The following is a 24,529-nucleotide window of genomic DNA, read 5'->3' as shown; positions in this document are numbered from 1 at the left end:
GCCAGTGTGACCCCCTGGGGCCCAGCAGGGTGCCCCCCCAAGTGCCAGGCCTGCAAGGACAGACAGAGTGGAGCCTGTCCTCTGTCACTCACCTCCTGGTAGGACAGCCACTGATAAGGCTGCTTGGGCTTCCTAAAGCCGAGACATGGTCCATTCCCTGCAGAGAGAAAAGCAGGCTTTGGGCAAGGGAGGAGGGCAGGTGGGGGTGCCACAGACACCTGAATGGACAACACCTATTTTGGGGTGGCCCATGGGCCACATGCACTGCCCCACCGCCAGCTGCCTGTCTGACCTGTGGAAGCCCCAGGAGGCCTAAAGCACACAAGTACAACATTGGCCCAGGGGTCAGGGAGGTCCAGGAATGGAGGCTGACACAGTGCTGGTCCCCACTGTGACCTTGTGATGCAGCGCCAAGAGCACAGAGACCGGGGCCACTGGGCAGAGGGAGCAGCTGCCCTTTTGCACCCACCCGCCTTGCCTCATACCCCGGGTCACCCAAACACCTCAGGGGCTCAGGGTTCAGAACCATGCCAGCCAGGGGCCTGCTGATGGGAGATACAGTGTACAGGCTGAGAGACAGTTAAAGTCAGTTCGTCCCAGGGATGGAACAAAGCTGAGGCCAGCCCTTTGGCCACATAATGCAGCTACTTCTCTGACAGGGTGGGAGGAGGGCCAAGAGTGTCTTCTCTCCTTTGAACCTGGCACCATTCACCTGCCACGCCCCGGGTACCACGCTGGCTCACCCCTACCCTTGAACATGCTCAACCCCTGCCACAGTCCCCCAGACTGCCACGGTCCCTCTCACCTGAGATGCTGAGCCCACGGCGGAACACCTGGTACATGGTCCTGGCATCATCGTAGTAGTGGGTGAACAGCTGAGGGCCATCCCCAATCACAGACCGCCGGGCCCCATCACTGTCCTACGAGCCAAGCACAGGCCAGGAAGCTGGCTAAGGCAGGCAGGGGCACCCGGAGGGGGCACGAGCACGCACCGGGCTATGCACAGCTGGGGTACACACTGCAGTGGGGCTGGGACATGCTCTGTGCAACCCCCCACAAGGCCTGTACACACACAACCTGTACTCAGGTTCACATACATGTGGCTTGTACACACCCGACCTGTGTGCATCTACCACAACCACACACATGGCTGGCTTGTGCACACAGGCCCCAGGCACTGGCCCCTCCCCGCCTCTCCCTCCACACTGGCTCCCCGACCCACGGGCCCCCCACCCACAGCCCCCACACACCACAGCAGCACACACAGACGTCCAGGATTTCACTGGCTGTTCATATCACCTGTTCAGGAGTTCACTGGCTGTTCATTGTACGAGTGGCAGCCCACTCGTACAATGGAGTGGAAAGAGTGGGCTGGCGTTAGGCTGCCCCTGGCTTCATGATCAACGTGCCAAGGTGCCCCCCTCATGCCATCACCTGCTGCTCCTATGACCCTAGGTTAAGAATCATTTGGGTGCCAGCCATCATTCACATGATGGTGAGAATTAGCCTAAGGACTAGCTGGAGGTGCCTTCCCAGGAACAGTGAGGCCTAGAAGGCTGTGGGCGGGCAGGGCAGCGAGTTCCCAGCCCTAAGTGGTATGGACCCAGTGTGGGACAGAAGCGAACGCCCCCTATGCCATGATGTATGGAGTGGAGCTGGGCCTCTCGTGCCTCCTCCACTGCCATCATGCCACCCCTGTTCAGGCTGCCCCAAACCCTGATGCTCCTGCACCACAGCCCTACCTCTTCCCTGTGGCTGCCATCTCTTGAAACATCAGGCTGAGGAAAAATGCTGGTGAGAACCATCAGACAGACAGCCAGATTCAAAACCACAGGCAGCTCACAACTGTTTATGGAAAGTTCCATTTGGCCAGGGAGTGCCTCCTGAGTGCCAGGCCCAGGTACCGCCAATGAGAGAAGCTGGGGGCACACACTGTCAGACCTGGATAGCACTCAGGGTGACAGAAATGACAGTAAGAGACTGTATGCCAGTGGCAAAGGAGCTCAAGTGACGTGTGTGTCAGGGAGTGGCTGCCAAGCTGGGTTTTGAAGAGTGCACAGGAGGCAGCAGGAGGAGCAGGAAATAGAGTTCTTGCCAGAACAAGTGCAAGTGCAAGTGCATGGGCAAGAGACACAGGTACATTCAGGAAACTGTGGGCCACACGTGGAGCTCCAGGTGGTAAATGGAGGTGGCCAGAGAGACTGTGGGTGCGGGCCAGGAGCATGGCCTCTAGGCTGAGAGCAACGGAACCCAGGGGAGGATTCTACACTGGGGCCTGTGACATGATCCGAATCACATTTCTCAGTCTGTCGCACACAGTGGATGTCACCAGGCCCCAGAGGGCCTGGGCCCCCTCCCCTCAATTCCTCCCCTCTCCTCTGCCTGCTCCACTGCAGCCACTCTGGCTGCCTGGGCCCCAGGTGGGAGGCAGGGCTCAGTCTTCCTGGGAAGGGAGGCCTTAGCTGTGTCCATGGCCTGTCCTCCCAGCCAGCCCACAAGGCGACTCTGTGGCCCCCCCACACTGACCTGAGGCCCCTCCCACTCAGACCTTGTTCAGACCTGTCACTTCCAGCCCAGGCACCCCAGATCCCCCCTCACCCCTGCCAACGGCCCGTGGCCACCCTTCTACAGCCAACCCGGCTCGGCCCCTACTGCTGAGGACCCCACATACATCCACTGCCCGCCCCTGCCCAGACCCATGACTAAGCTCTCTAAGTGAGTGGTCATGATAAGCTTACCCCTAACGACTAGTTTCAGTGCTTTCTCTGTACCACCTCAGCAGACCCTACCACCGCCCCAGGAAGCAGCACTCCTGCTATCACCTGACTGCTGAGGAAGCTGAAGCTCTGAGAGAGAGAAACTGGCAAGGACCATATGGCCAGTGAAAGGCACCGCCGGCCTGCAACCCAGGTCTCCACAGCCGTTTTCGTCACTGCTGCGCTAGCCCGTCTGCAGCCCCCCTCCACCGCCCAGCCTCTGCACACAAACCACCACTTCCCAAGGCCACCAGGTGCTTTGCCACACACCTGTACTGGCACACATCATTCCTTCTGCTGGAAAAATGCCCAGAGGGACCGGCCCTATCTCCACCCACGCCCTCTCCCACCAGGCCAAACTCTGCCGTGTCTGTGCTCGGCAAGATGCACCACTGAGAGCAGAAAGTGGGGTTGCTGCACAGTATATGGAGCATGGTATCATTAAAAAGGGGGGCAGATATCTACACATTCACTCATGGTCAGTCGTCGACACAGTTCTCGGGGGAACAGACTAGGAGGATACAGGGAGACGTGGAAGCTTCTCAGTTCGTGTCCTTTTGTTCCTCTTGAACTGAGTGAATATCTTATCTATTCACAATGAATAGAATTTAAGCTCAAAAAAGGGCAGTTTTTAAATGGCAAAATAAATTCCATGAGCTTAACAGAAAAGTAAGCATCACTAGTCCTTCTAGATTTTGCTCAGGTCACCCATGCCCGGGCTGGGCCACGGCACCTTCTTTCCCCCTGGCGGGTGGGATGCAGGCGCTGGGGTGGGCTCAGCTCTGGGTCCTAGCAGCAGACCAGGGCTGGGCCCAGGGTGAGTCTGGAAGGGAATTACCTGGCAGCCACTAGGGAACCTGCTCAGGCCTCCTGCTGAGGCACCAATGAGCTAACGCCCCCACCCAAGAAGCAGGCATACTAGAAGCCCAGGTCAAGGCCAAGGTCAGGCTCTGCTCAGGGCTCAGCTGCTGAGAGAGGCAAAGGAGCCTCTGGTAGGAGACACTGCCCAAGGCCAATGGGGCTTGCTGGCCGGCTTCCAGGGCAAACCACACCTCTCTGGGCCACCTCAGATCAAAGACGCCAGGATTCGCTTCCACATTTGCGATGACTGTCCTCTGTGCACTACTTTCCATAGCTCGACGGCTGGGACCCTGCTCACCTCCACTTCCTCTGACTGCATCAGGAGGTTGCACGGCGGCTGCAAGGCCTTTGGCCGGTGAGTGAACCAGTAGGCCAGGATGGCCGCCAGTGCACCCACACTCATGAGGGTGGTGGCTGAAAGACTGCGGAAGAACTGTCCCAAGTCGCCCAGCTCGGGCAGCCGCAGCATCCTCAGAATCTCCTGTGTCTGCATCTTCTCCAGAAGCGAGAGGATGAACTCTGCAGGAAACAAGAGGCAGGTGAGGGAGGAGACCTGGGGGCAGGTGAGGGAGGGGTCCTGGGTGTGTCCTCCCACCTGTCTTGGATCACATGACCCAATGACCTTGGACAGCTACACTGCAGGGCAGGCCCTGGACTAGAGGGGGTGCGGTCTCCTGTTCCAACACCATGCACCCCAGAAGCTGGCCGCCTGGAAGGTGACAGGCCAGGACCCTGAGCAGTCAGGCCTGACAGCCAGCCATCTAGCCAGTTTTCCTGAGAACCACGTGCTCAGGCCCCGGACGGTGGTAGACAGCTGCTCCCATATCTTCCAGGGGCTCTGGCAGCTCTAGAGTCAACGCCTCCTGAATCCGGGGCCCAGGCGCTCTGCCTCCTTTGCGTGGTCACAGCACTGTGCTCATCTTTGCTCCTGGGGCACAGAGAGGACAGATGGCTGTGGGCCTGCCTGGCACAGTGCCCAGACTGAGTGGGGGTGAAGAGGTGCAGACTCTTCCCACTCCATCTCAAAGCTCCTGACCCCAGGCCTGGACCCTGGGAAAGACAGAGAAGGCAAGAGGTCAGAGCCCACAGAGCAGCCCTGACAGACACCTCCAGCCCTCAGGGTGTGAGGGCAAGGGCCTACCTGCCAGGGTCCCGTGGGCAACACATAGGGTCTCCCCAGGCCCACATCCTGACCCACCATGGGCTCTCCTTGAAGAAAGTCAGAATCAAAGGTGTACCAGGGCCAGAGGCAATGCTGGCGCCAACTTTCTGCGAAGAACTGTTCCCGTGAGCAGCAGGGGGGGCCCGGTCACTGCTGTGCTGGCCCAGACTCTGGCTGTGCACTGTGCCTCTGGCCCACCACAGCCCAGGCACCAGGAGGCCCAGCTGTCCTCGCCTGTGCTGCCCTCCCTGGGGTCCCATCAGCTAATGTCCAGCCAATGGCAGAGAAGAGCAGGTGTCAAACTAATGGACAGGAAAGGACCCAGGCTCAGAGAGAAAGAGCTCAGCCAAGTGCCTGCACGCTCCTAGGGTAACCAGTGTCTCTCAGGATGGTGCACGTGGTGGTCAGGAGGCCACGCTCACCCACTGCAGCCCCAGAGGACACGGGGGGGGGCTTGCAGGGGATGGGGAGGATGCCCTGGGGCAGGCAGTGGGAGCACTTCTGTGAGAAGCACTGGCAACTGACTTTGGTTGAGAGAGAACAGGCCCCAGGGGCCCCAGCACCCTCCTGCTAGCTGAGAAGTGGGGCAGTACGGGCAGGGTGGACCTGCGGCCTGCTGGCCTCCGGGGTCTGCACCCTGTTCAGGACTGAGGAAGGTCGCCAGGGCTTTTATCCTTGGTGTCACTGCCCAGGAGGACCTGAGGCCAGCAGTGCTGCCTGACTCCTTCGGACCTGCCAGCCCTGGGAGGCTCAGGGCTCCAGGCCACCATGCTCCACCCACAGGCACCCACCTCACTGGCCTGCTACCTCTGGGACCGTGGCTGTGGTTTCTCTTCTCAGGAAACAGTAAGAAACCTGACAGCAGCCACTCTGCAGCCATGGGATAGGAGCCAAACAGCAATTGCTTGACCCCTGAGAGTGCAGCGATCCTGCTGAAATGCTGATAAATGGTATTTGTGCTGAACTGTAACATCACCACACCAGAGGTGAAGTCAGCGATGTGCAGAGTCACTGCAGAGGATGCGAGTAACGCTCCTCAGTGAGAGTCCCTTCTCCTTCACTTAGAAGCTCTGGGAGACGGAGCGTACTCCACCTCTCCGGATTCTACTTCCCCTTCTTTAAAATGGGGAGAGGATCCCTGGGCACGTGAGGTTTCTTATACTGTAATTGGCACAGGTACAAGCATGACGGGCCTGAAGGGGTGGCCAGCAGGGCGGCTGTCAGAGCGAGGAGGCTGCTGGGCCCAGGCACTGTGGTCCCCTAGGAGTTCACGCCCCACACACAGCAGGACAGGCTGTCTGAGTCCTGGGGACACTCACCAGCTCCCCGGAGGCTCCGCCTGCTCCCCGGGGAGCAGAAGAAGTGAGTCCCAGGCCACCGAGAGCATTCTGAGTACCTGAGCCAGAAGCTGTTCTACCAGCAGCCTCCAGGAGCTGGATCAGTTCAAGGTTGTCCCACAGGGAGGAACCACTCCTGGCATGGGTTCAGATCAAGGTTCTTCATCGGCACAACAGAGGCTCAGCTGGGGAGCGCAGTGAATCCACCAAGGGAAACCGCTCTGGGGAGGGTCCTGCCCAGTTGGCCAGCGTGCTTCCTTGGGCCCATTAGACAAACGACTCACTACGCAGTGGACAATCCAGATACACTGCAAGCACTTGGGCTGGGCTCTCTGAGTCTCTTCCGCCTCTAATGGGCAGAACGGACTCAACAGGTTGGGAAGCCAAGCCCCAAGAAGTCCCTGCTGAGCCCCTAGAAGCTCGGTTATACAGTCCCAAACATCCTGGAGAAAATCCTGGAGCCTCACTACACTAGTCCCTGGTCTGTGGCAGTTGCTCACAAGCCCTAGGCCGTAGCAGAGCACAGGCATCTACAGGACCCCCTGGGGTGCCAGGTTTTCATGGAGCACAGCCCCGAATGGCCAGAGCCATTCGTTTACCCATCGCCAATCCACCCACCCACCCATCCACTCACCCACCCATGCATTAGCCTACAGGTCCCTGCTCTCATCCAGCTCAGGGTTAGCCGCTGGGATAAGCCAGAAGGGGGCCTGCCCTTGGTCCCAGGGGGAAGACACAAGAGGAAGTGGGCAGTGCTGTGCAGTGTGGTGTGGGCTGTGGTTAGGCCTGGGGAGCCAGAAGAGGTGCCTGACCCAGGTACGGTGTGGCTCAGCGCAGGCTCCAGCAGAGACTGAAGGGTGGAGGGGAAAGAGTGTCCCGAGCACAGGGAAGCAAGCACACAAAGGCCAGGTCGAGAGAGGTCATTGAGCACGTAACAAACTGAATACTCTATTGAGGAAAAAGTCCTGCGCCCATGAAATCTTACACAGTACACAGGGGTCAGCGCCACAAGTCTGAGGACAGTCTCCCAGATGCGCTGAGCTTTCAGAAGTGACCCAAGTGCCACGGTCCCCAGGAAAGGGAAGAACAAAGCTTGCCTAAACTCCCTGAATTCCTGGGGCCTGGGAAGCCCTTGCCTACACACTGCACTGTCGGATCCTCACAGTAGCTCCCTGGACTCATCATAAGGTGGGGAACAGAGACTCCACTGAATAAATTACCTGTCATTCACAGGGACACAGTCAGCAAGTGGGGGTGCCAGGACTCAAGCTCCAGATTGCGGGCTCCCAAGCCACGGCCTCACACGGTGCTGCTGCCCCTGCCCAGCCAGCCTCACGCCACCCATAGCCACGACCCCAGCTCTCCTTTGCAGTGTCGGTGAACCAACAGCAAGCCAAGCTCTAGAGCCACTCCACAGGGCCTGGCCCAGGTCGCAGGGGCCTCAGGGCCACACTGGGCCACCAGAGCCTGTGAGCGGGACCAAGCCAGGCAGACCAGTTCCTGTCTTTTGCCATGCACACTCGAGCAGTGGGCTCCCTCCTGGACCCACATCAAGAACTCTCCATCTCCTCGTGGCCGGGTCCTTCTGCCCCAGGAAGCCCACTCACCTGGGGCAGTGGAAAATAGTGGGAAGGGGCCTGGCTACCCACTCTCCTCAACCCAGGCTCCCACTCAGTGCCCACCACAACGGACATCTTGGAAGTGGCAGCAGCCATTCTGCCATAGGGCTGGGTGGACACCTGCCCCCTTGTCTGGGCAGTGACCCCAGGGTGTCCTTCTTCCAGGTTCACTGGCTTATCAGAGTCAAGGCTGCTTGTCTTTACCCTGAGATTCCCTTCAGACCTGGGAGCCATTTTAGGGCAGAGCTAAAAATTCAGGTCCTCTGAGGACACTGGCCTCAGAGCCAGCCCAAACCACCAAGTCCGTGGCAAAGGGCGGGGCAAAGCCCAGGCCTGGGAGTCCGGTCTCATCTCATCATTTCACAGGCTTTGGCTTCCTCTGACCTTCACGCCCTCTCTGTTGACTGGGGTGGTGGAGCTCGGTGGTCCCTGGGGTCCCAGCCACAGCCACCTTCTGTGCCCAGGAGGCTCTTCTGGTTGCAGCAGCCTGGGGTGCGGGGCAGGGGGGACACCCAAGGGACTCAGTGGTGCTGCTGTTGTCCTGTTGCCAAGTGAGCGGCTGTGAGTGTTTACAAACACCGTCTAGGCAGAGGACCCAGCCCCAGGTTGGCACCAGCCAGCCCGGGATCCCGAGTCGGGGCACAGGCTGGAGGCACTGGGGCCCCCTCACCATGTCCTCTGCTGACCCACGGCGCATGCAGGGTAGGTTCGAGTGTCTTAGCTCTCCAAATCCAGGGAGGGGATGAGAAGAAGGGAACCCTGGCAGGAAGCACGGTGGCTCCAGGGTGGCAGGGCGATAGAGGCCAAGTCCCACCCAGAGCGCAGTCCCCATGGAGATGGCCCTGGGCCCGAGGCTGGGCTTCAGGAGCCTGCTGCTGGTCTAGCCTCCGGCGCCCAACACAGCCCTGCAGTCTAGCTCCACGGCCCGGCAGCCCAGCAGCACTGCCCCAAACAGCTCTCACCCCAACCACTCCTCGCCACCCCCACAGCCCCAGGCCTGGTACGGCCACCCCTGGTATGGCCCCGATGCCCTGAGCAGCCCCCTAACCCGTCTTCTGGCTCTGATTGGTCCTTACACTGGTACCAAAGTCACTTTCCTGAGACTCAGATGTGACCATATCATGCTCCTGCTCGAAACTCCCACGTGGCTCCCTGCTACCTTAGGACAAAAGTACAAACTCCTCATGCTGGCACCAGGCCTTCCATGATTTTCAGACTCTTCCTTCCTCTTAGAATCGCCCTGGCTTCCCTATGTGTCGGTCAGCCGGGAGTGGGGTGGGAGTGCTGGCGACCGGGTTCTGGGTCTCTGCAGACATTGGAGGCCTTCGGGAAGGTGGGGAAGCATGAAGCAAGCCACCAGATGATCAAAGAATGGGAATAATCACCGACTCTGCCAGGGCCCAGGGGCCCCAGCAAAGGAGTTAGGGGAAGGGCCTGAGGGGAGTTCTGGTGCTGGACTGACCTGGGTCCAAATCCTGGCTCAGACTCTTGATAGCTGTATGACCTTGGACAAGTCACTTCACCCCTCTGGGCCTCATCTCAAACACGTCCAAGGACAGAGTGCAGTGTCAGGCACGTAGGAAGGGGAACACTCAGTAGACAGTAGTGTGCTGAAGCGGCCCCTCCATCTCTTTGCCAGCCAGTAGGGCACAAAGACAACTTGCAGAAGCCCTTGTAGTCACACCCTACCTTTCCAGCGGGCTCCTGGCACTCTGCAGGCAGCTGAGCTGGTCCCACTGGTGCCAGCCTCCATTTATAGAGGGAGTGTGGGGCTCAGGGACAGAGCTTACCACATCTTGATCAAAGCACAGGAGTGGCGCAAGCCCTGCCCCCAAGTCCACCCTCCCGGGGACAGCAGGTGGCAACGCCGCTCTGAGAAGCGGTGGTTTTGCAGGCGTTCGCAGCAGTGGCAGAGGCTCCCTGGCAGCTGTGGTAGCGTCTGGCAGGCACCCGGGCACAGAACAGCTCTAAGAGAAGCCGTTGGCCCCTCAAGGGCCCCGAGGCTCCCCCTCCATCTGCACACTGGGCGGGGCTGGCTCAGAGCAGCTCAGAGCCAAGCAGCCCAGCCTTAACCCCCACTCTGCCAGGTTGCAGGAGCCTCAGGTTCACACCCCACTGCACACCACCACACCCCCTTCACTGTTGGAGAGGAGTTTGCCAGGTGGGTTGCTTAAGGGCTTAGCCTTCTTATGTATCCATCTGCAACACTGACTAGGGGCCAAGGCCTGGGCCTTGGGCTGGAGACCTGAAGCCAGCAGGGGGCTAACAGGGTAGGGAGGAGTGGCAGTGGGCAGGGACACTGGGTTTCTGGGGCTGAAGCAGACTTGCAACACACCCGCTGCCCGGAGACTTGGACTCCCTCCAGCCCCTCCCAGGGGCTGCTCCTCTCCCCACTCCCACAAGGTCACAGCCTGTCTATTTGAGAGGAGGAAACTGGTCAGAGTCACAGATAAAGCATTTGCTCAGAGAGGCTCTGGGTAGCCGGGACCCTCCGGACCAAGGCTCAGGGGCAGCAGGTGGAAGATGCCGGCTCAGCTCCTCCACCAGGCGCCGGGCAGCACAGCAACCCTCCCTCCCTGACGCCTGCTGGAAGTGGCGTCTTCCTGGCATGCCAGGCACAAGGCAACCCTGGAGCCGGAATCCATACCTGGGCCTGTTGGAACCAAATCGAGTTCTGAACCTCCTCAGCATGTCTGGCAGACAGACCAGGACGCAGACGTCCAGGCACTCCTAGGGCCTCACGCCTGCAAGGTGTGTTTCCACAGGGTGAGGGGTGGGGCTGGGGATCAGGTAGGGCCTACTTTCACACCTATTTCTGTGGCCAGCATGTGGCTGAGCACACAGTAGGCACCAGATGGCTACTGCTACAGAATGAAAGAAGAGCCCAGCTCACCCCTTGCCCCAGACCATACCTGCACTGGGCATTTTTGAGCCTTCCAGGACTGGGCCACTGCTGTCCACCCAAATCCAATGCACCTCCTCTATAGCAAGGCCATCCCAGGCATGGCCCGGCCCTGAGCCCCCTCCTGCGAGCTGTTTGCACACCCTGAGTGGCAACTCTGAGCCACGGGCCCTGCAATACCTTCCCTGGGGCAGGCAGTTTCTATTGCTTGCCCCACCACCCGAGGACAGCTTCTAGCGCTGGCAGCCCTGGGGGAACTTGGCTCGAGCCTGCCTGGGCCCCCAGACCCTAGACACCCCAGCCCATTTGGAGGAAGCTTCAAAGTCCACAAATGCCCGAGGACCCATCTTTGGCCCAAAAAGCCCTTTCCCTGCCTTCTGGGAAGGTTGCCTATTCTTTTCTAGACATCTTCAGAGGTATCTTTCAGTAAGACAAAAGCACCCCTTAATGCTCCCCAGGGCTGCTCCTGGGGCAAAAAACTCCAGTGGCCACAACCAAGGCCCTGGTGGAGGGAAACCTGCTCAGAGGCCACTGAGCCACAGCAGCTCTGCCCCAGGAGGCGTGTGGCCCCAGGAGGCGTGTGGCCCTGTCGCTGGGTTGAAAAGAGCACAGACCTCACCGTCACACCTGTGTGGTGCGGACCTGCGGAGGTGCAAACACTGCAGTGCACCTGTGGCCCGGCACCCATCCGATCCACACAGGGACGACTCACACTAACCTAGGCTGTGACAGAGGGCTTTCCCTCCACCTTCCCTGTGGGTTTTCATTACAGTCACAGAACCACAAGTGACCGGGCAGAGCCAGGGCCAAGAGCCTCCCCAAGCCTGGCTGCACCTCCCCCGGGACAGATGGGACTCCGAGCCAGCCCTGCTGGATTACACGGTGGCTCCTCACCAAGCCTCCCTGAGGAGCCTGGCTGTAAGTGCAGGTTCAATTAAGCCCCTTGAATGTGGAAAGGCCCAAGTGTGCCTGACCACCACCCAGGGCCACTTGTCCCAACTAGCTGGAAACTGCTGGTAACAATGCCTCCTGGTAACAATCCACCTGGTGTGGGAAGCAACCTTCACCGTCCCTGTCCCCACCCCGCATCCTCATGCCAGCTCTTCTCAAGAATCTCACTCACCCTAAGACCTGGTCAGGGACCAGAGGACCACATGACGACCGTACCGGGGAACCAGGCTCAAACAACACTTTCAGAAACTGAAATGTATAAATAGCCTTGAGGACAGAGGAGCAAAGAGAAACACAGTGTCTTTCACCAGCTATGAGATAAAGTTGTTCTTGCTACAAATCAGGCCCAACAAAAGTCTCAGAGCAAAGAGGAGCAACAGAGGCCATGGCAGTGGCAGTATTCCCTTTGGAAATGTTTCTCAGGTACAATGCCTAGGGCTGATGGTGCTGAGGAGCCCCGGCCTCGTTGTCCCTCCTTCCACACCAAGCCCTGGGATAGCGGGCACGGCACTGGGACACTGGCGAGGCCCCTAGCACCCATGAGTGCAGGGAAACCCCCTGGCCAGGCCCCAATGTGCAGATAGCCAAGCCCTGGCACTGCAACACGACCCTGTTCCCCGCTAGCCAGTCCACTGGGGGCTGCCAGGGTGCTGGCCTCAGGAGCAGCGATCTGCTTCCACCACCGGCCCAGACTGAGAACACACTGCAAACTCTACAGGTTCAAGTTCAGGAAAGGAAACATGGGCTGCTCCTGGCAGGGCCATGCTCTCAGAGCGACTGCAGGTGGCCAGGCCTTAGGACACAGGATGTGACCTCCTCCAGCTAAGTGGGAAGCTCCTTAAAGCAGAAAGGGTCCTGCGCGGGTCTGGTTGGGGCCCCTGAGCCAGGGGGAGCGGGACAGGGATTCGCTTGCTCATGTTTTCACTCAGGAGCACCTGGGAACGCCCTGCTGGGGAAGAAGGCAGAAAGGGCAGGGCCTGAGGCCCAGGGAATGGGAGCAGGAGGGGATTCAGAGCACCATAGGAAGGAGGGATCTGAGACAGGGACGGAGTAGCTGAAGTGAGTTGTTAAGTCACAGGAAGAGCCTATAAAATGCAGAGGTCCTGGGAAGAGGCAGGGGCCTGGCCGCACTTAGAACGGGGGCAGGAAGCTGAGGCCGGGAGGCTGCCATTTGGCTACAGAAGGAAAAAGGTTGTGGTTGGCTCTATATGCCTCATGCCTTTGAAGTCACAGCCACGAGCTAATGGCACCCACCAGCTCACCTAACCTTGTACTCTGGGGTTTCAGGATGCAAAAGTGCCTCAGGCAAGCCCTGCCCCTAGATCTCAGCCAAAGGGGTGGCTGGGGCAGCCAGGTGCCAGCAGGGGTCCTTCACCCATTTTTCCTGGTGTCATCTGTTTTCTATAGAATAGAGAATGAGCAGAGAAAAAGAGGTTTGCTTTTGACTACAGACACATTTTCTGGTAAATTTGATACAGCTTAACTTTCTGGCTTCCCCATACTTTGACAAAGCTCCTCTTCTGAATGCCACAAGAAGAGACAATCCTGAATTTCTCTCAGTTTGGTGGAAGGCTGTGCTTGGTCAGTGGGACGCTGCCACCTCCTGCATCATCCCTCTGGAGGCCAGGGCCACAAGGCAGCTGCTGCTGCCTCTCACTGCCCTCCGGCCAGGACCTGTGGTTGGCCAGTAAGACCCCAAGGCGTCCACAGGGTTAATGCCAGGCTCAAGCAGCTCAGCCCTCAGTTGGGCAGGGAGAACTCAGGCCTCCTTTTCAAGGCCAGGGTGAATGGGCAGTATGCAAATGACCCTTCAGATGCCAGGAGAGGCAGGGGAGGGCCTGCCTCTCCACTCTGGGCTGTCACAGGGGAGGGTTTGTATTCCTGCCCTGGCTCGGGCCTGGCCGGTCTGGGGCTGTTCTCACCAGAAAACAAAAATCTCTTTCAGACCAAAGCCAAATGAGGCCCTGGCTGGCCCAGGAAGGCTGGTAGATGTCGTTCACGCTGACCCACCGAGAACACCCACCACCTGGACTCCTGCTGAACCCACCACCTTTCCTGAGGGAGCTAGAGGCTCTGTGGCCCCCAGGGAAGTGCTGCATCCGGGCGGGGGTGGGCCTAGAAATGGGAGGGTCCATTCTGCTGCTCTGTTGGTTCTGTCCTTCTCAAAAGTAACTCTGGATGGGCCTGAGGTAGCAACCTTTTCATTGTATGAAGAAACTTCAGTCATCCCGATGGTGTTGATGGTAAACATGGAAAAAGAAATGGGGCCCTGGCCAGGTGGCTCAGTTGGTTAGAGCATGGTCCTGATGTGCCAAGTTGTGGGTTCAATCCTGGTTAGGGCACATACAAGAATCAACCAATAGGTGCATAAATAACTGGAACAACAAATCCATGTTTCTCCTTTCTTCTCTCTTGAAAATCAGTCAATCAATAATTAAAATAAAACAAAAAAAGATATTATTTAAAAGAGAAAAAGAAGCGAGAAGGAAAACATGATTGTGAACAACAGGTCTTGCAGTGCACAGAGTGGACTTTCAGGAATGGGGGCCACACATGTCCTCCGCCTGACCCCACAATGCCGCAGCCACCAGAATCCCTGCGCTGGCAGTGGGCTTTGTGGTAACTCAGAGCCTGGTGTGCACCATCAATGGCTTCTGGAACACTCCAGGGCTTGGACTTTATCCTCAATAGAGGCGCCAAGACAAGGTCAGACTTCAGTCTCCTTCAGACTTTCAGAGTCAGAAATGCTGCTTCGCTGACACCCTGGGGCCACCAGGAGCTGTCCCCAACCAGAGCACAAATTGTGCACCCTGTGAATCGTGGGTACTGCTCAGACTCCCACCAATAGGAGGCAATGACACAGCAAGATGGTTTAGCCTGAGGGGCAGTCCAGGACCGAACCACTTCAGAAGGGATTCTGAACCCACAGGGGGGTCAGTGGATACTCCACAGACCTCCTGCAGCCCACGGGAGAGAGGCCTCCTCAGCCACTCCGCCCAAAGCAAGGGCCCATGTCTGATGACTGTCCCGTTGCCTCTCTCCTCAGGGCCACGCACTGTGCACAGAGAGTTCACGGAGCTTCCCCAGGGCGGGGGGGGGGGGGGGGAGAGGCCCTCAAGGTCACGGTCTTGCCTATTGTCTGACTGTGGCAAGGATATCAGAGACACACGTACCCAATTCTTCTGCCAGCCACTGGCCAGGGGTAGGCCCCCCAACCGCCCAGACAGAACCAGGCTTGTGGGGAGAGCCTGCAGGCAGGGGCAGGGGTGGGGGGCTAAGTATGGGTGAGTTGAAGGTGTCCCCCCGAGAACCAGATCCAACCCATGTGCTGGAAGGTACTGTCACTGTTAATACTAAAGTTCTCCAGCCACTAAGCAGGGTTTCGAGGTCCAGGTGTCTCTGCCCCCCCAAAGTCAAGGGGTCACTGCAGGCCTGGATGGGTCCCAACTGAGTATCCTTACTCCATGCTGATAACTGCCTTCCTCTCATTGGTTGCTGGGGCCTAGCCATCCACCTCGGGCCAATCTCCCTGTCCAGCCTCACTGCTGGCCCACAGCCCATCTTGCTGCTCTACTTCAGTTCTGACAACCTTCTCACCCCTAACTCTGACTGTCCTTGCCATGTGGCCTCTAGCTGACCTTGCTGTCTTATCTCTGGTTGACCTCACAGTCCCTCCCAATGGCCGTTTTGCCTATTTGGCAGGATCTGAGGACAATGCCCAGATGGTTTATCACCATGGCCAGGACAGCAGTTGGTGGTCAGCAGGAGCCCAACAGGGGGGTCTTTGCCCCGACAATCCTGGAGGCAAAAACAGGACTTAGTAGGAGGGCTAAATGCTGCTCAGTCCCTGGGGACCCAGCCCTGGCTGCGGGGCCTGGCTGCAGTGCGCTGGGAGTGAGGCAGGGCCCTTGGCTGGGTCGGGTAGTGGGATCTATCCCACAGATGCCCATTCAACCTGTCCTCTCTCTCACTCCTCCAACAACCATCCATCACTAGGTCTGTTTCTGGCCCAACAGGTACCAGCCCAGAGTTGCTTGCCCCAGGGTCTGAAACTGAGATGCCCATTTTCCCCTCACTGGCACCCTCCTGGCCTGCCCTCCGGCTCCAAAGCCCCAGGAGAGGGCCATCTCAGAGTATAGGACGCCTGAATGGGCAGATGGTGAATCGGAAGCTTGCCGCCCCCACTCTCCACAGACATCTCCCAGTAAAATGCCTGGAGGAGCAGTTGCAAAAAAAAAAAAAAAAAGGTGTCTTTAGGAAGGGCAGGTGGGACTTCTTGGGATTTGAAATCCTTCAGGCTCTGAGATTACAGGCTGGGCCTCAGTACTGCTAGCTCGTCTCGGCTTGGCTCCAAATCTGTCCCAGCCCACTTCCCATCTTTCCACTTCAGCATGCTACAGACCCCAGCCTCCCATGAATCAGAAGCCACAAAAAGGAACTAGGTCTGAGAATGACCACACTGCCCCTGGGCTCTGAGAGTGGCTAGATGACAATGGAGGAGCACCCCTGGGCAGGCTAAAGGATACCCCTAGGGCCCAAAGTGGCATCTCACCACAGCGCTCCCCTCCTGTGGCCCAGTGAGTGGTTAGTGGGGACTCTGGCCAGGAGAAGGCAGGGAGTGGGGCCATCACACCAGGCCATCCAGTGAGCTGCAGACCTTCACTGTGGCCTCCTTTCAGCTCTGCTTGGCCAGAGCTCCCAGCACACTGGGAGAATGGAAACTTGGAGCTCTAAGAAAACAACAGGACCTCGTCCTCAGAAACTATAATCCACAAAACCAGTCACCCTGCCGCTGCAGGTTCCTTTCATGCATGCATGCATTCATTCATTCACCAAACACTTCCGGGGGTCCTCAGCACTAAGGGTGGTTCACTGAAGGCTGGCCTGGGCCCTGCCTGCAAGGAGTTCACACCTACTTTCCCTTGCTGCTTCCAGCACATTGGCATTGGTGCCCATCTGGGCATGGAGCCTGGCACTTGGTAGGAACACACTCAAGATCTCTTGTTTGTTGATCGATTTGTGGTGAGAAAATGGCTCATAAAACACCTTGGTATTAAAATAAACTCTTCTTAAAAGTCCTAGAGGAGGGACTTCCGCCAAGATGGAGGTGTAGGTAGAAACACTGTGCCTTCTTCCACAACCAAGTTTAAAGACAACAAAAGTTTTAGTAAACAAAAACGCAACCAAAACACAGAAAATTGAACTATACAAAAGTCTGACAACAACAAACTGTTCAACCTGACCGTAAGAAGGGCGGAGTCAGCGGGTTCGGCAGGAAAGATCCCCCGACCCAGGCGTCCAGGCAGACGGATCCCAGGTGTGGGGAGGGGTGGACCCAGTGAGGGCCCAGGGCGGCAGGCTGACTTTGGTCTCACATTCGTGCACAGATAAACCAGCGAAGGAGTGAGCAGTGAGACAGACCGTGCAGGCCCCAGCAGTGGGAAGCAGCAGAGGGGACCCCCATTGCTCCTCTTTGACCCCATCCCCACATACAGCATCACAACCCAGTGACTGAGTTGCCCCGCCCTGGTGAACACCTAGAGCTCCGCCCCTCATACATAACAGGCACAAACAGTCCAAAAAATGGCTCAAGAACTCAAAGCCCCAGAACCAATAACTCTAAGTGACAAAGAAATAGCGAACCTCTCAGATGCACAGTTCAAGACACTATTTATCAGGATGCTAACAGAACTGGTTGATTTTAGCCACAAATTAGAGGAACATATGAAGGCTAAACTAATTGAAATGAAGGGAAATGCACAGGAAACCAATAGTGATGGAAAGGAAACTGAGACTCAAATCAAGGGAGTGGACCAGAAGGAAGAAAGAAACAACCAAACAGAAAAGAAGGAAGAAACAAGAATTCAAAAAAATGAGGAGAGGCTTAGGAACCTCCAGGACATCTTTAAACGTTCCAACATCCAATTTATAGGGGTACCAGAAGGGGAAGAGGAACAGCCATGAGTGGAAAACTTATTTGAACAAATAATAAAACAGAATTTCCCCAGTCTGGCAAAGGAAATAGACTTCCAGGAAATCCAGGAAGCTCAGAGAGTCCCAAACAAGTTGGACACAAGAAGGAACACACCAAGGCACATCATAATTACACTACCCAAGATTAAAATGAAGGAGAGAATCCTAGAAGCAGCAAGAGATAAGGGGGCAGTCACTTACAAAGGAGTTCCCATCAGACTGTCAGTGGATTTCTCAAAAGAGACCTTACAGGCAAGGAGGAGCTGGAAAGAAGTATTCCAAGTCATGAAATCCAAAGACCTACATCCAAGATTGCTCTATCCAGTAAAGCTTTCATTTAGAATGGAAGGGCAGATAAAGTGCTTCTCAGATAAGGTCAAGTTCAAGGAGTTCATCATCACCAAGCCCTTATTATATGAAATGTTAAAGGAACTTATCTAAGAAAAAGAAGATAAAAATATGAACAGTGAAAGGACAGCAAACTCACAGATACTAACAACCACACCTAAAACAAAAGCAAACTAAGAGGACAGCTAGATCAGGAGCAGAACCATAGAAATGGAGATCACATGGAGGGTTAGCAACAGGGGAGTGGGAGGAGGAGAAGGGGGGAGAAGGTACAGAGAATAAGTAGCAAAGACGGTAGGTAGAAAATAGATAGGGGTAGGGCAAGAATAGTAGGGGAAATATAGAATCTAAAGAACTTGAGACACGTGGTCATAAACTAAAGAGGGGGAATGGTTGGGGGAGGGGGTGTGCAGGGTGGAGGGGAATGAAGGGGGGAATAGAACAACTGTAATGGCATAATCAATAAAATATGTTTCTTAAAAAGTCCTAGAGGAGAACACAGGCAGGGAAATGCCAGATTTCCCCCACAGCAATGTTCTCACCAACACGTCCTCTAGAACAAGGGACATACAGAAAAGAATAAAGAAATGGGACTACATCAAATTAAAAAGCTTTTGTACCACTAAAGAAAACATTAGCAAAATGAAAAGAAAATCAACTCTATGGGAAAACATATTTGCCAATGATACCTCAGACAGGGACTTGTCTCCAAAACATATAAAGAACTCATACAACTCCACATCAGGAAGACAAACACTCCACTTAAAAAACGGGCAAAGGACCCGAATCGCCATTTCTCCAAGGAGGACATACTGAGGGCTCATAGGCATATGAAAGAATGCTCAACATCACTCACCATCAGAGAGATGCAAACTAAAACCACAATGAGATGCCACTTCACACCTGTGAGACTGGCCATCATAAACAAATCAACAAACAAGTGCTGGTGAGGATGTGGAGAAAAGGGAACCCCAGTGCACTGTGGTGGGAATGCAGATGGATGCAGACACTGTGGAAAATAGTATGGAATTTACTCAAAAAACTAAAACTGGAACTGCCTTTTGATCCAGTGATTCCACTGCTGGGACTATATCCTAAGAATCCTGAAACACCAATTCTAAAGAACCTATGCACCCCAATGTTCATAGCAGCACAATTTGCCATAGCCAAGTGCTGGGAACAGCCTGAGTGCCCATCAGTAAATGAGTGGATCGAAAAACAGTGGTTCATTTACACAATGGAATTCTATGCAGCAAAAAGAAAGAAGGAGCTTCTACTCCATGGTGCAGCATGTGTGGAACTGGAGAGCATTATGCTAAGTGTAATAAGCCAGGTGGTAAGGGGCAAATACCAGATGAACTCACCTATAAGTGGAACCTAATCAACAAAACAAGAAAGCAAAATAGAAGCAGAGGCATGGAAATAAGGAACAAACTGACAGTGACCAGAGGGGAGGGGCAAAGGGAATAAGGGAGGAAAGACGGGGAAGGGCATAGTTAAAAAACAAGTATAAATGACCCATGGTCATGGACAATAGGGTGGAGATTGACTGTGGGTGGGGAAGGGGAGGGCAATGGGGGAAGTTAGGATAACTAATAGAACAATGACAGCAAAAAAGAAATTTTAGCATCTACAAAAAATAAACAAATAAAACAAAACACACTTTTCTTAGGGAACTGTTTGTATCGCTCATGGGTGCAGTAACACTGACTCACTCTGTGTGCCCGGGTTGAGATACACAGACATCCGGATCGTGCCCTTAAGAAGGTCAAAGGGCTAGTGGGGAAGGCCAAACACTGTAGTTTGGTGGAAGGTGTACCACCAGGGGATACATGTGGCTTGCAGAGCGCAGGGACAGTGTCACCTTGGCCATCTGCATGCCCAGTTTGGGCTGTGGTCATTGACGCCACCACCACACAGAACCAAGCACGTGCTGCCCAGCCTGGTGTTCCAGGGCCTGCAGAGCCCAGCCCTGGTGACCTCACTGGCCAAGCAGAGTATGTCCCTTGATCTCCATCAGTCCTACTGCCAACTTTTCCTCATGCAGTTCCGTCTACCTGGAATGTCTTTTCTTTCTTTACTCTCTCTCTCCAGATCAGAGTCCTACACTCTCTTTCAAGAAGGCCCAGCACACACTGTTATAACTTTAGCTGACACTCAGTGAGTCCTTTCCCACGTGCCAGCCCCTGCTCTTGGCACATCACACCCATCCTCTCTTAACCTTCCCCATCCGTGCCCACTGACCGCCTGCCAGAGGAGCCCAGATGCTACCTGATCATGCCCGGTGGCCCCTCCCTGGACTGAAGTCTGAGAATGGCATCTGGCTCACAGCACCAAGGAGTTTTTTCACATCAAACCTGCCCATGTCTTAGAGCCTCATCTATTCAACAGGGCCAACAGCATGACAGTGTTGGGGGAAGACTGGAGGAGAGTTGGGGGGTCGTAGAGCACAGTGATTGATACATGGAAGGTGCTCGGGGAATAAGCAGCCAAGTCAGCCTGTCTGCAGCACGTCAGTCGTAAAGGAAACTTTCCCGCACCCACAGTGCTTCGTGCAGTGGACATCTGAGTGCCTCCCACAGAAGCTCACATAGTGCAGTTTCTACTACACAAACACCTATAACTTTTGCCTCTTTTTGTAAATAAGCCAGAGCTTCACGCTCTCTTATCCTGCTTGCTGTGTGCAGGGGACAGCCTGGGGTGCCAACCAGGGCTGTAGCTGAGCCAAATTCCGCCTTTGAAGGTCAACCTCAAGCCCCTACAATCACAAGGAACAGAAAACCAGCCTGAGAGCAGAATGGCCTGGCTCTGCTGCCCCCTGGTGTCCGTGTGCTCTCACTGGGACCTCCTGTATCCTACCACAGGCCTGGGAGGGTGAAAAGGTGCTGAGGTCAGGATTTTCCCACAGAGTGGTGTGCCCTGTGCAAATTCAGGCTTTCTTTGGCTAGGCATGTCCTCAGCTGTTCTGCTTGGAGCTCCACCATCCATCAAGGTCCTAGCTGCCTTCCTGGCACCTCCGGCATGGTCCCAGATGTCACACCAGTTCCCTGCCCTTGTGGGATAGAGGGTCAGGGGAAGAGCAGATAGGGCCAAGCTGAGCCAGGCTGTGCAAGCCTGTACCTGCCCTGGACACTTACAGCCAGAGGTCTGCCACACCAGACTCTGCTACCAGGGCCACCCCCAGGGTCACACTTGGGCCTCCTACCTCCCCCTTCCTGGGGCTTAGCCTCAAATGGGCTACCCTTGGGCCACATCTAGTCTCATGCATATCGCAACAGCCTCCTGCTGCTCCCCGAGCCTGCACTCTCTCCTGCTGGCTCGCCTGGCCACCGCAGCTACACTGAGGGCTTCTCTGCCCCTAAATGAAAGCCAGGGCCCCACTTCTACTCAGACTCCATCCTCCACCCACAACTTAGGCTCCCCAGTCACAAGACCCTGAACACCCACCCCTCACCATGGTTCTTCCTGCCCACCTTTGCTGGCCTGACCTTCTCTACCTGGAGTTTGGCCTCTCTACCTTTGTCAAACATCCTTCTATGCTGCAGAAGTCCACTCAGTTGTCCCTGCTGGCCAGGTATATGGCTGAGCAGACTGGAACCTGTACAAGGGTATGAAGCTGCATCAATTGGAGGAAGGGGTGCCCTCTTAGTAATTTATCAACTTCACACGATGGTGCCATATAGGCAGGTAGAGCATCAGACCCTCCTGCCATGGTCCCCTGAGTGCTGACGGCACTGAGACCAGGCACTGCATCTGACTGTGCTGGCCCTATGTTACCTGCTTCCTTGTTGACTAGTGAACAAACAGGTAGACTGTGGGCTGGCCTACACAGTGGGGGAGGAGGACAGCCCTTGCTCTCGAGGGCTCAGAGCACATGGCTGCCTCTCCCGGGCAGTCAGTTCCTCCTCCAGCCAGCTCCCTGCCACCCTTCTCAGCTGTTATTCTCTCCCTGTGGCCCTTTGAAGGAAGTCCTTGTCTCTCTAGGGCCAGATAATGTGGCAAAAAGCACATAACTCTACTGAAGGGTGACATCACCTTAAGGGTCTTCTGTTCCATCTGAGCCAAAGGGCTGTGGCAGCCACATGGCAGAGTGTGTTCTCAGTTTTAGCTCAGGAGCCCCTCTGCCCCTGGAGAAGGTCTGAGGCCCAAGCAAAGACCCCAGCAAAGCAGACACGTGATCTGGGAATGCCCCAGTGTGTGTCTGGGGTGTTCTCTCCAATGAATGCCACACACCAGCCTCAGTGTCTTAGGCCAAGTGCGGCATCTTTGAGGAAATTCCTGTTTGCATCAAGAAGTCTGGTCCCCATGGAGGCAGCTGCCAATTGCACAGGAGTTGACCACTCCAAGGCCCCTGCACAGCCCCACAGTGGGCAGCCTCCCCATTCAGGGAGGCCCTGAGCCCTCTAGGAAGTGCTCCACCACAGATCAGGACAGGCCAGTTTGAGTCAGTGCCTGCTGAACCTCGCTTTCAGACAGGGACCCCGAGCTTGAGTGGGGCTGTACTTCACAGGCTGTTGAAGACTTCTGGCACGTGTGGCCCATAGCCTTCAGATACCTCCCCGAGCCACAGACAACTGAGGATCCCGAGAGCTGCCCTTCAACCTCTGGCTGGGTGGGGGCCTCCCAGGGGTAGGACTGAGGGGTCCTGACTCTGGATAAAGGCCCTATCACCCAGCAGCAAGTAGGGGCTGATACTATAGCCCTCGTCGAGTGACAGCCCCTGTCCCCTGCTCCAGCCCTGACCTTGCCTGCCTGATGAGCACATCAGGCTTGGACTGGCTGCATGAACACTGGCAGACGGGCCCTGGGCACCGGCACCAGCAGACGGAAGGAGCTTAGGGAGAGAAGGGGATTAGAGAGGCCTGCCCACCCCCACTCAGGGGAAGTGTCCCTGGGGCCCAACTCAGGGTACTGGGTGGTGGGTGGGAGGGATGAAGACCTGGTCCCCCAGCTTTCTGATTTTAGGCCTAATACCACCAAGCACTTACCAATGAAAAATCAGTTAAAACCTCAGATAGAACCCTGTCTGCCAGGTATTATCCACGTGACACTGGACAAGTCAATTATCTCACGTCAGTAAAAAGGGGAAAGCCCAGCAACCTGTTAGGATTTGCTGTGAATAATAAATAACAGGCCAAGTTTCAGGTAGGATTCCAAAAGGGTCGACTCTCTCCCTTCTTTGGCTCAAAAAGAACCTTATTACCTCCTCTGATGCTGCTATTTGAATGTAAACTAGTAAACATGAACATCACAGAGCTTGTGCTCTGGGCAGGTCCAGTTTGCAGTGCAGGCATTTCACCTACACTGTCAGGCTGAATCTGCCCACGGGGGTGGGGGTGAGGTGGAGACTCCTTGGTGGAGTAGCACAGAGCAGGCCGAAGCACTGGCTGGTGAGGGGCTGTGCGGGGAGGGGAGGGCAGGAGTTGCCCTCGTAGCCTCTTGAGAGATCTTGGGGTGAAGGCTGCCTCCTGAAGGGGGATGGGGACACAAGCTCTGGGCAAAGCTTAGGAGCCAAGGGCCCCTGCTTTACAGAAACCTTGCATTCTGGCTGAGGGGTGAGCAGGGAGGAGTCCTGAGGAGACCCAGAGACCCCCTTACTGAGATCAGGAAGTCTGGGTCAGTCCTGGTTACATTGCGGACCTGCTGCGGGCCCTCTGGGACCAACACCCTCAGTCTCCAAACCCCAGACGGACAAGGATGTACTAAGTCTGTCCCTGAACTTGGCCTTGGAAGACGAACGGCTCAGGGCCTAGTCTGATCAGTGAATAGTCCTCATCCCAGGGGAGGTAGGGGTGCGAGAACCAGAGGGAGGTTGTTGTGGGGCAGCAGAGAGCAAGGCCCCACATTTCTGCAGACCCACAGGCTGCTTCTCAAACCCGTCCAGAGCCCGCCAGAATTTGAGGGGGTGGTCACCTGGGCGGCTTGGGGGAACAGGGCTTGAAGGGATGGCTTGGCAGCTGGGGCTGGGGGTTCACCCCCATTCAGGATCAAGACCCCCACAGCGTGCGAGGGTTAGGGAATAACAGACGGGGACAGGGAAGAACTTACCCGCTAACAGCCAAAGAGAGCCCCCCGATATAAGGAAGAAGGTCAGCATGTCCGGCAGCGGGGGCCCGGCCCGGCCCGGTACTGCCTCCTCGGGCCACAGCCCCGCGGCTCCGCAGCGCCAGCAGTCGCCGCGCCGCCGCTGGGTATTTTTAGCCCCCGCCCCCTGCTCCCCAGCGCCCCCTCCCCGTGCCGCGGCGGAGTCTCTCCCGGAGGGGGAGGGCGCGGTGCGCTCTCGGGCGCGGGGGCGCCCCCACCAGCCCTCGTCTTGTCCCAGGTGGGGGGCGACCCGAGCTCAGGGCGCCGCTGAACCGCCAGGCCCCGGCAAGGGAGGGGCCTGGCCGCAGAGCGGACCAGCTGTCTCCGCCCCTGGACCCAACGTCAGGAGCCAGCGTTCTGCGGACACCGGCACAAGAGGGGCGCACTGATGGCCAGCGCGGGACCGTGACGCCGCGTCCACCCCACGCGGCTCCTAAGGTGGACGCAACTCTTACCTCGCGCGACTCTGGCTTTTATAGCTGGGCAGACTCAGGTGGCAGCGGGGTCACGGTCACCTGTTTTAGGAGGGACACTTG

The 24,529-nt window shown here is 56.5% G+C and overlaps 1 protein-coding gene across 6 annotated transcripts in view; it reads right to left on the bottom strand.

Annotated features, from left to right (window-relative positions):
- The window catches only part of ACSL6 (acyl-CoA synthetase long chain family member 6), a 58,643-nt gene extending 34,378 nt beyond the window's left edge, over nucleotides 1-24,265 (bottom strand). Inside the window, exons 1-4 of one of the 6 annotated variants that reach the window (XM_037050512.1) lie at nucleotides 23,958-24,265; nucleotides 3,916-4,136; nucleotides 806-920; nucleotides 93-157 (exon numbers count right to left, since the gene is read on the bottom strand). In XM_037050512.1, coding sequence (XP_036906407.1) covers nucleotides 93-157; nucleotides 806-920; nucleotides 3,916-4,136; nucleotides 23,958-24,006 — 450 coding nt within the window. In that variant the 5' untranslated portion in view covers nucleotides 24,007-24,265. The other 5 variants (XM_037050514.1, XM_037050515.1, XM_037050511.1 and 2 more) reach the window with 5 other exon arrangements.
- Between the last annotated feature and the right edge of the window lie 264 nt (nucleotides 24,266-24,529).

This window comes from Sturnira hondurensis, unplaced genomic scaffold (assembly GCF_014824575.4).
Source record: "Sturnira hondurensis isolate 20B ecotype Veracruz unplaced genomic scaffold, ASM1482457v3 Scaffold0006805, whole genome shotgun sequence".
Classification (NCBI taxonomy): domain Eukaryota; kingdom Metazoa; phylum Chordata; class Mammalia; order Chiroptera; family Phyllostomidae; genus Sturnira; species Sturnira hondurensis.
Note: the sequence above shows the minus strand (reverse complement) of the source record. Positions and strands in the feature narration are given on the sequence as shown.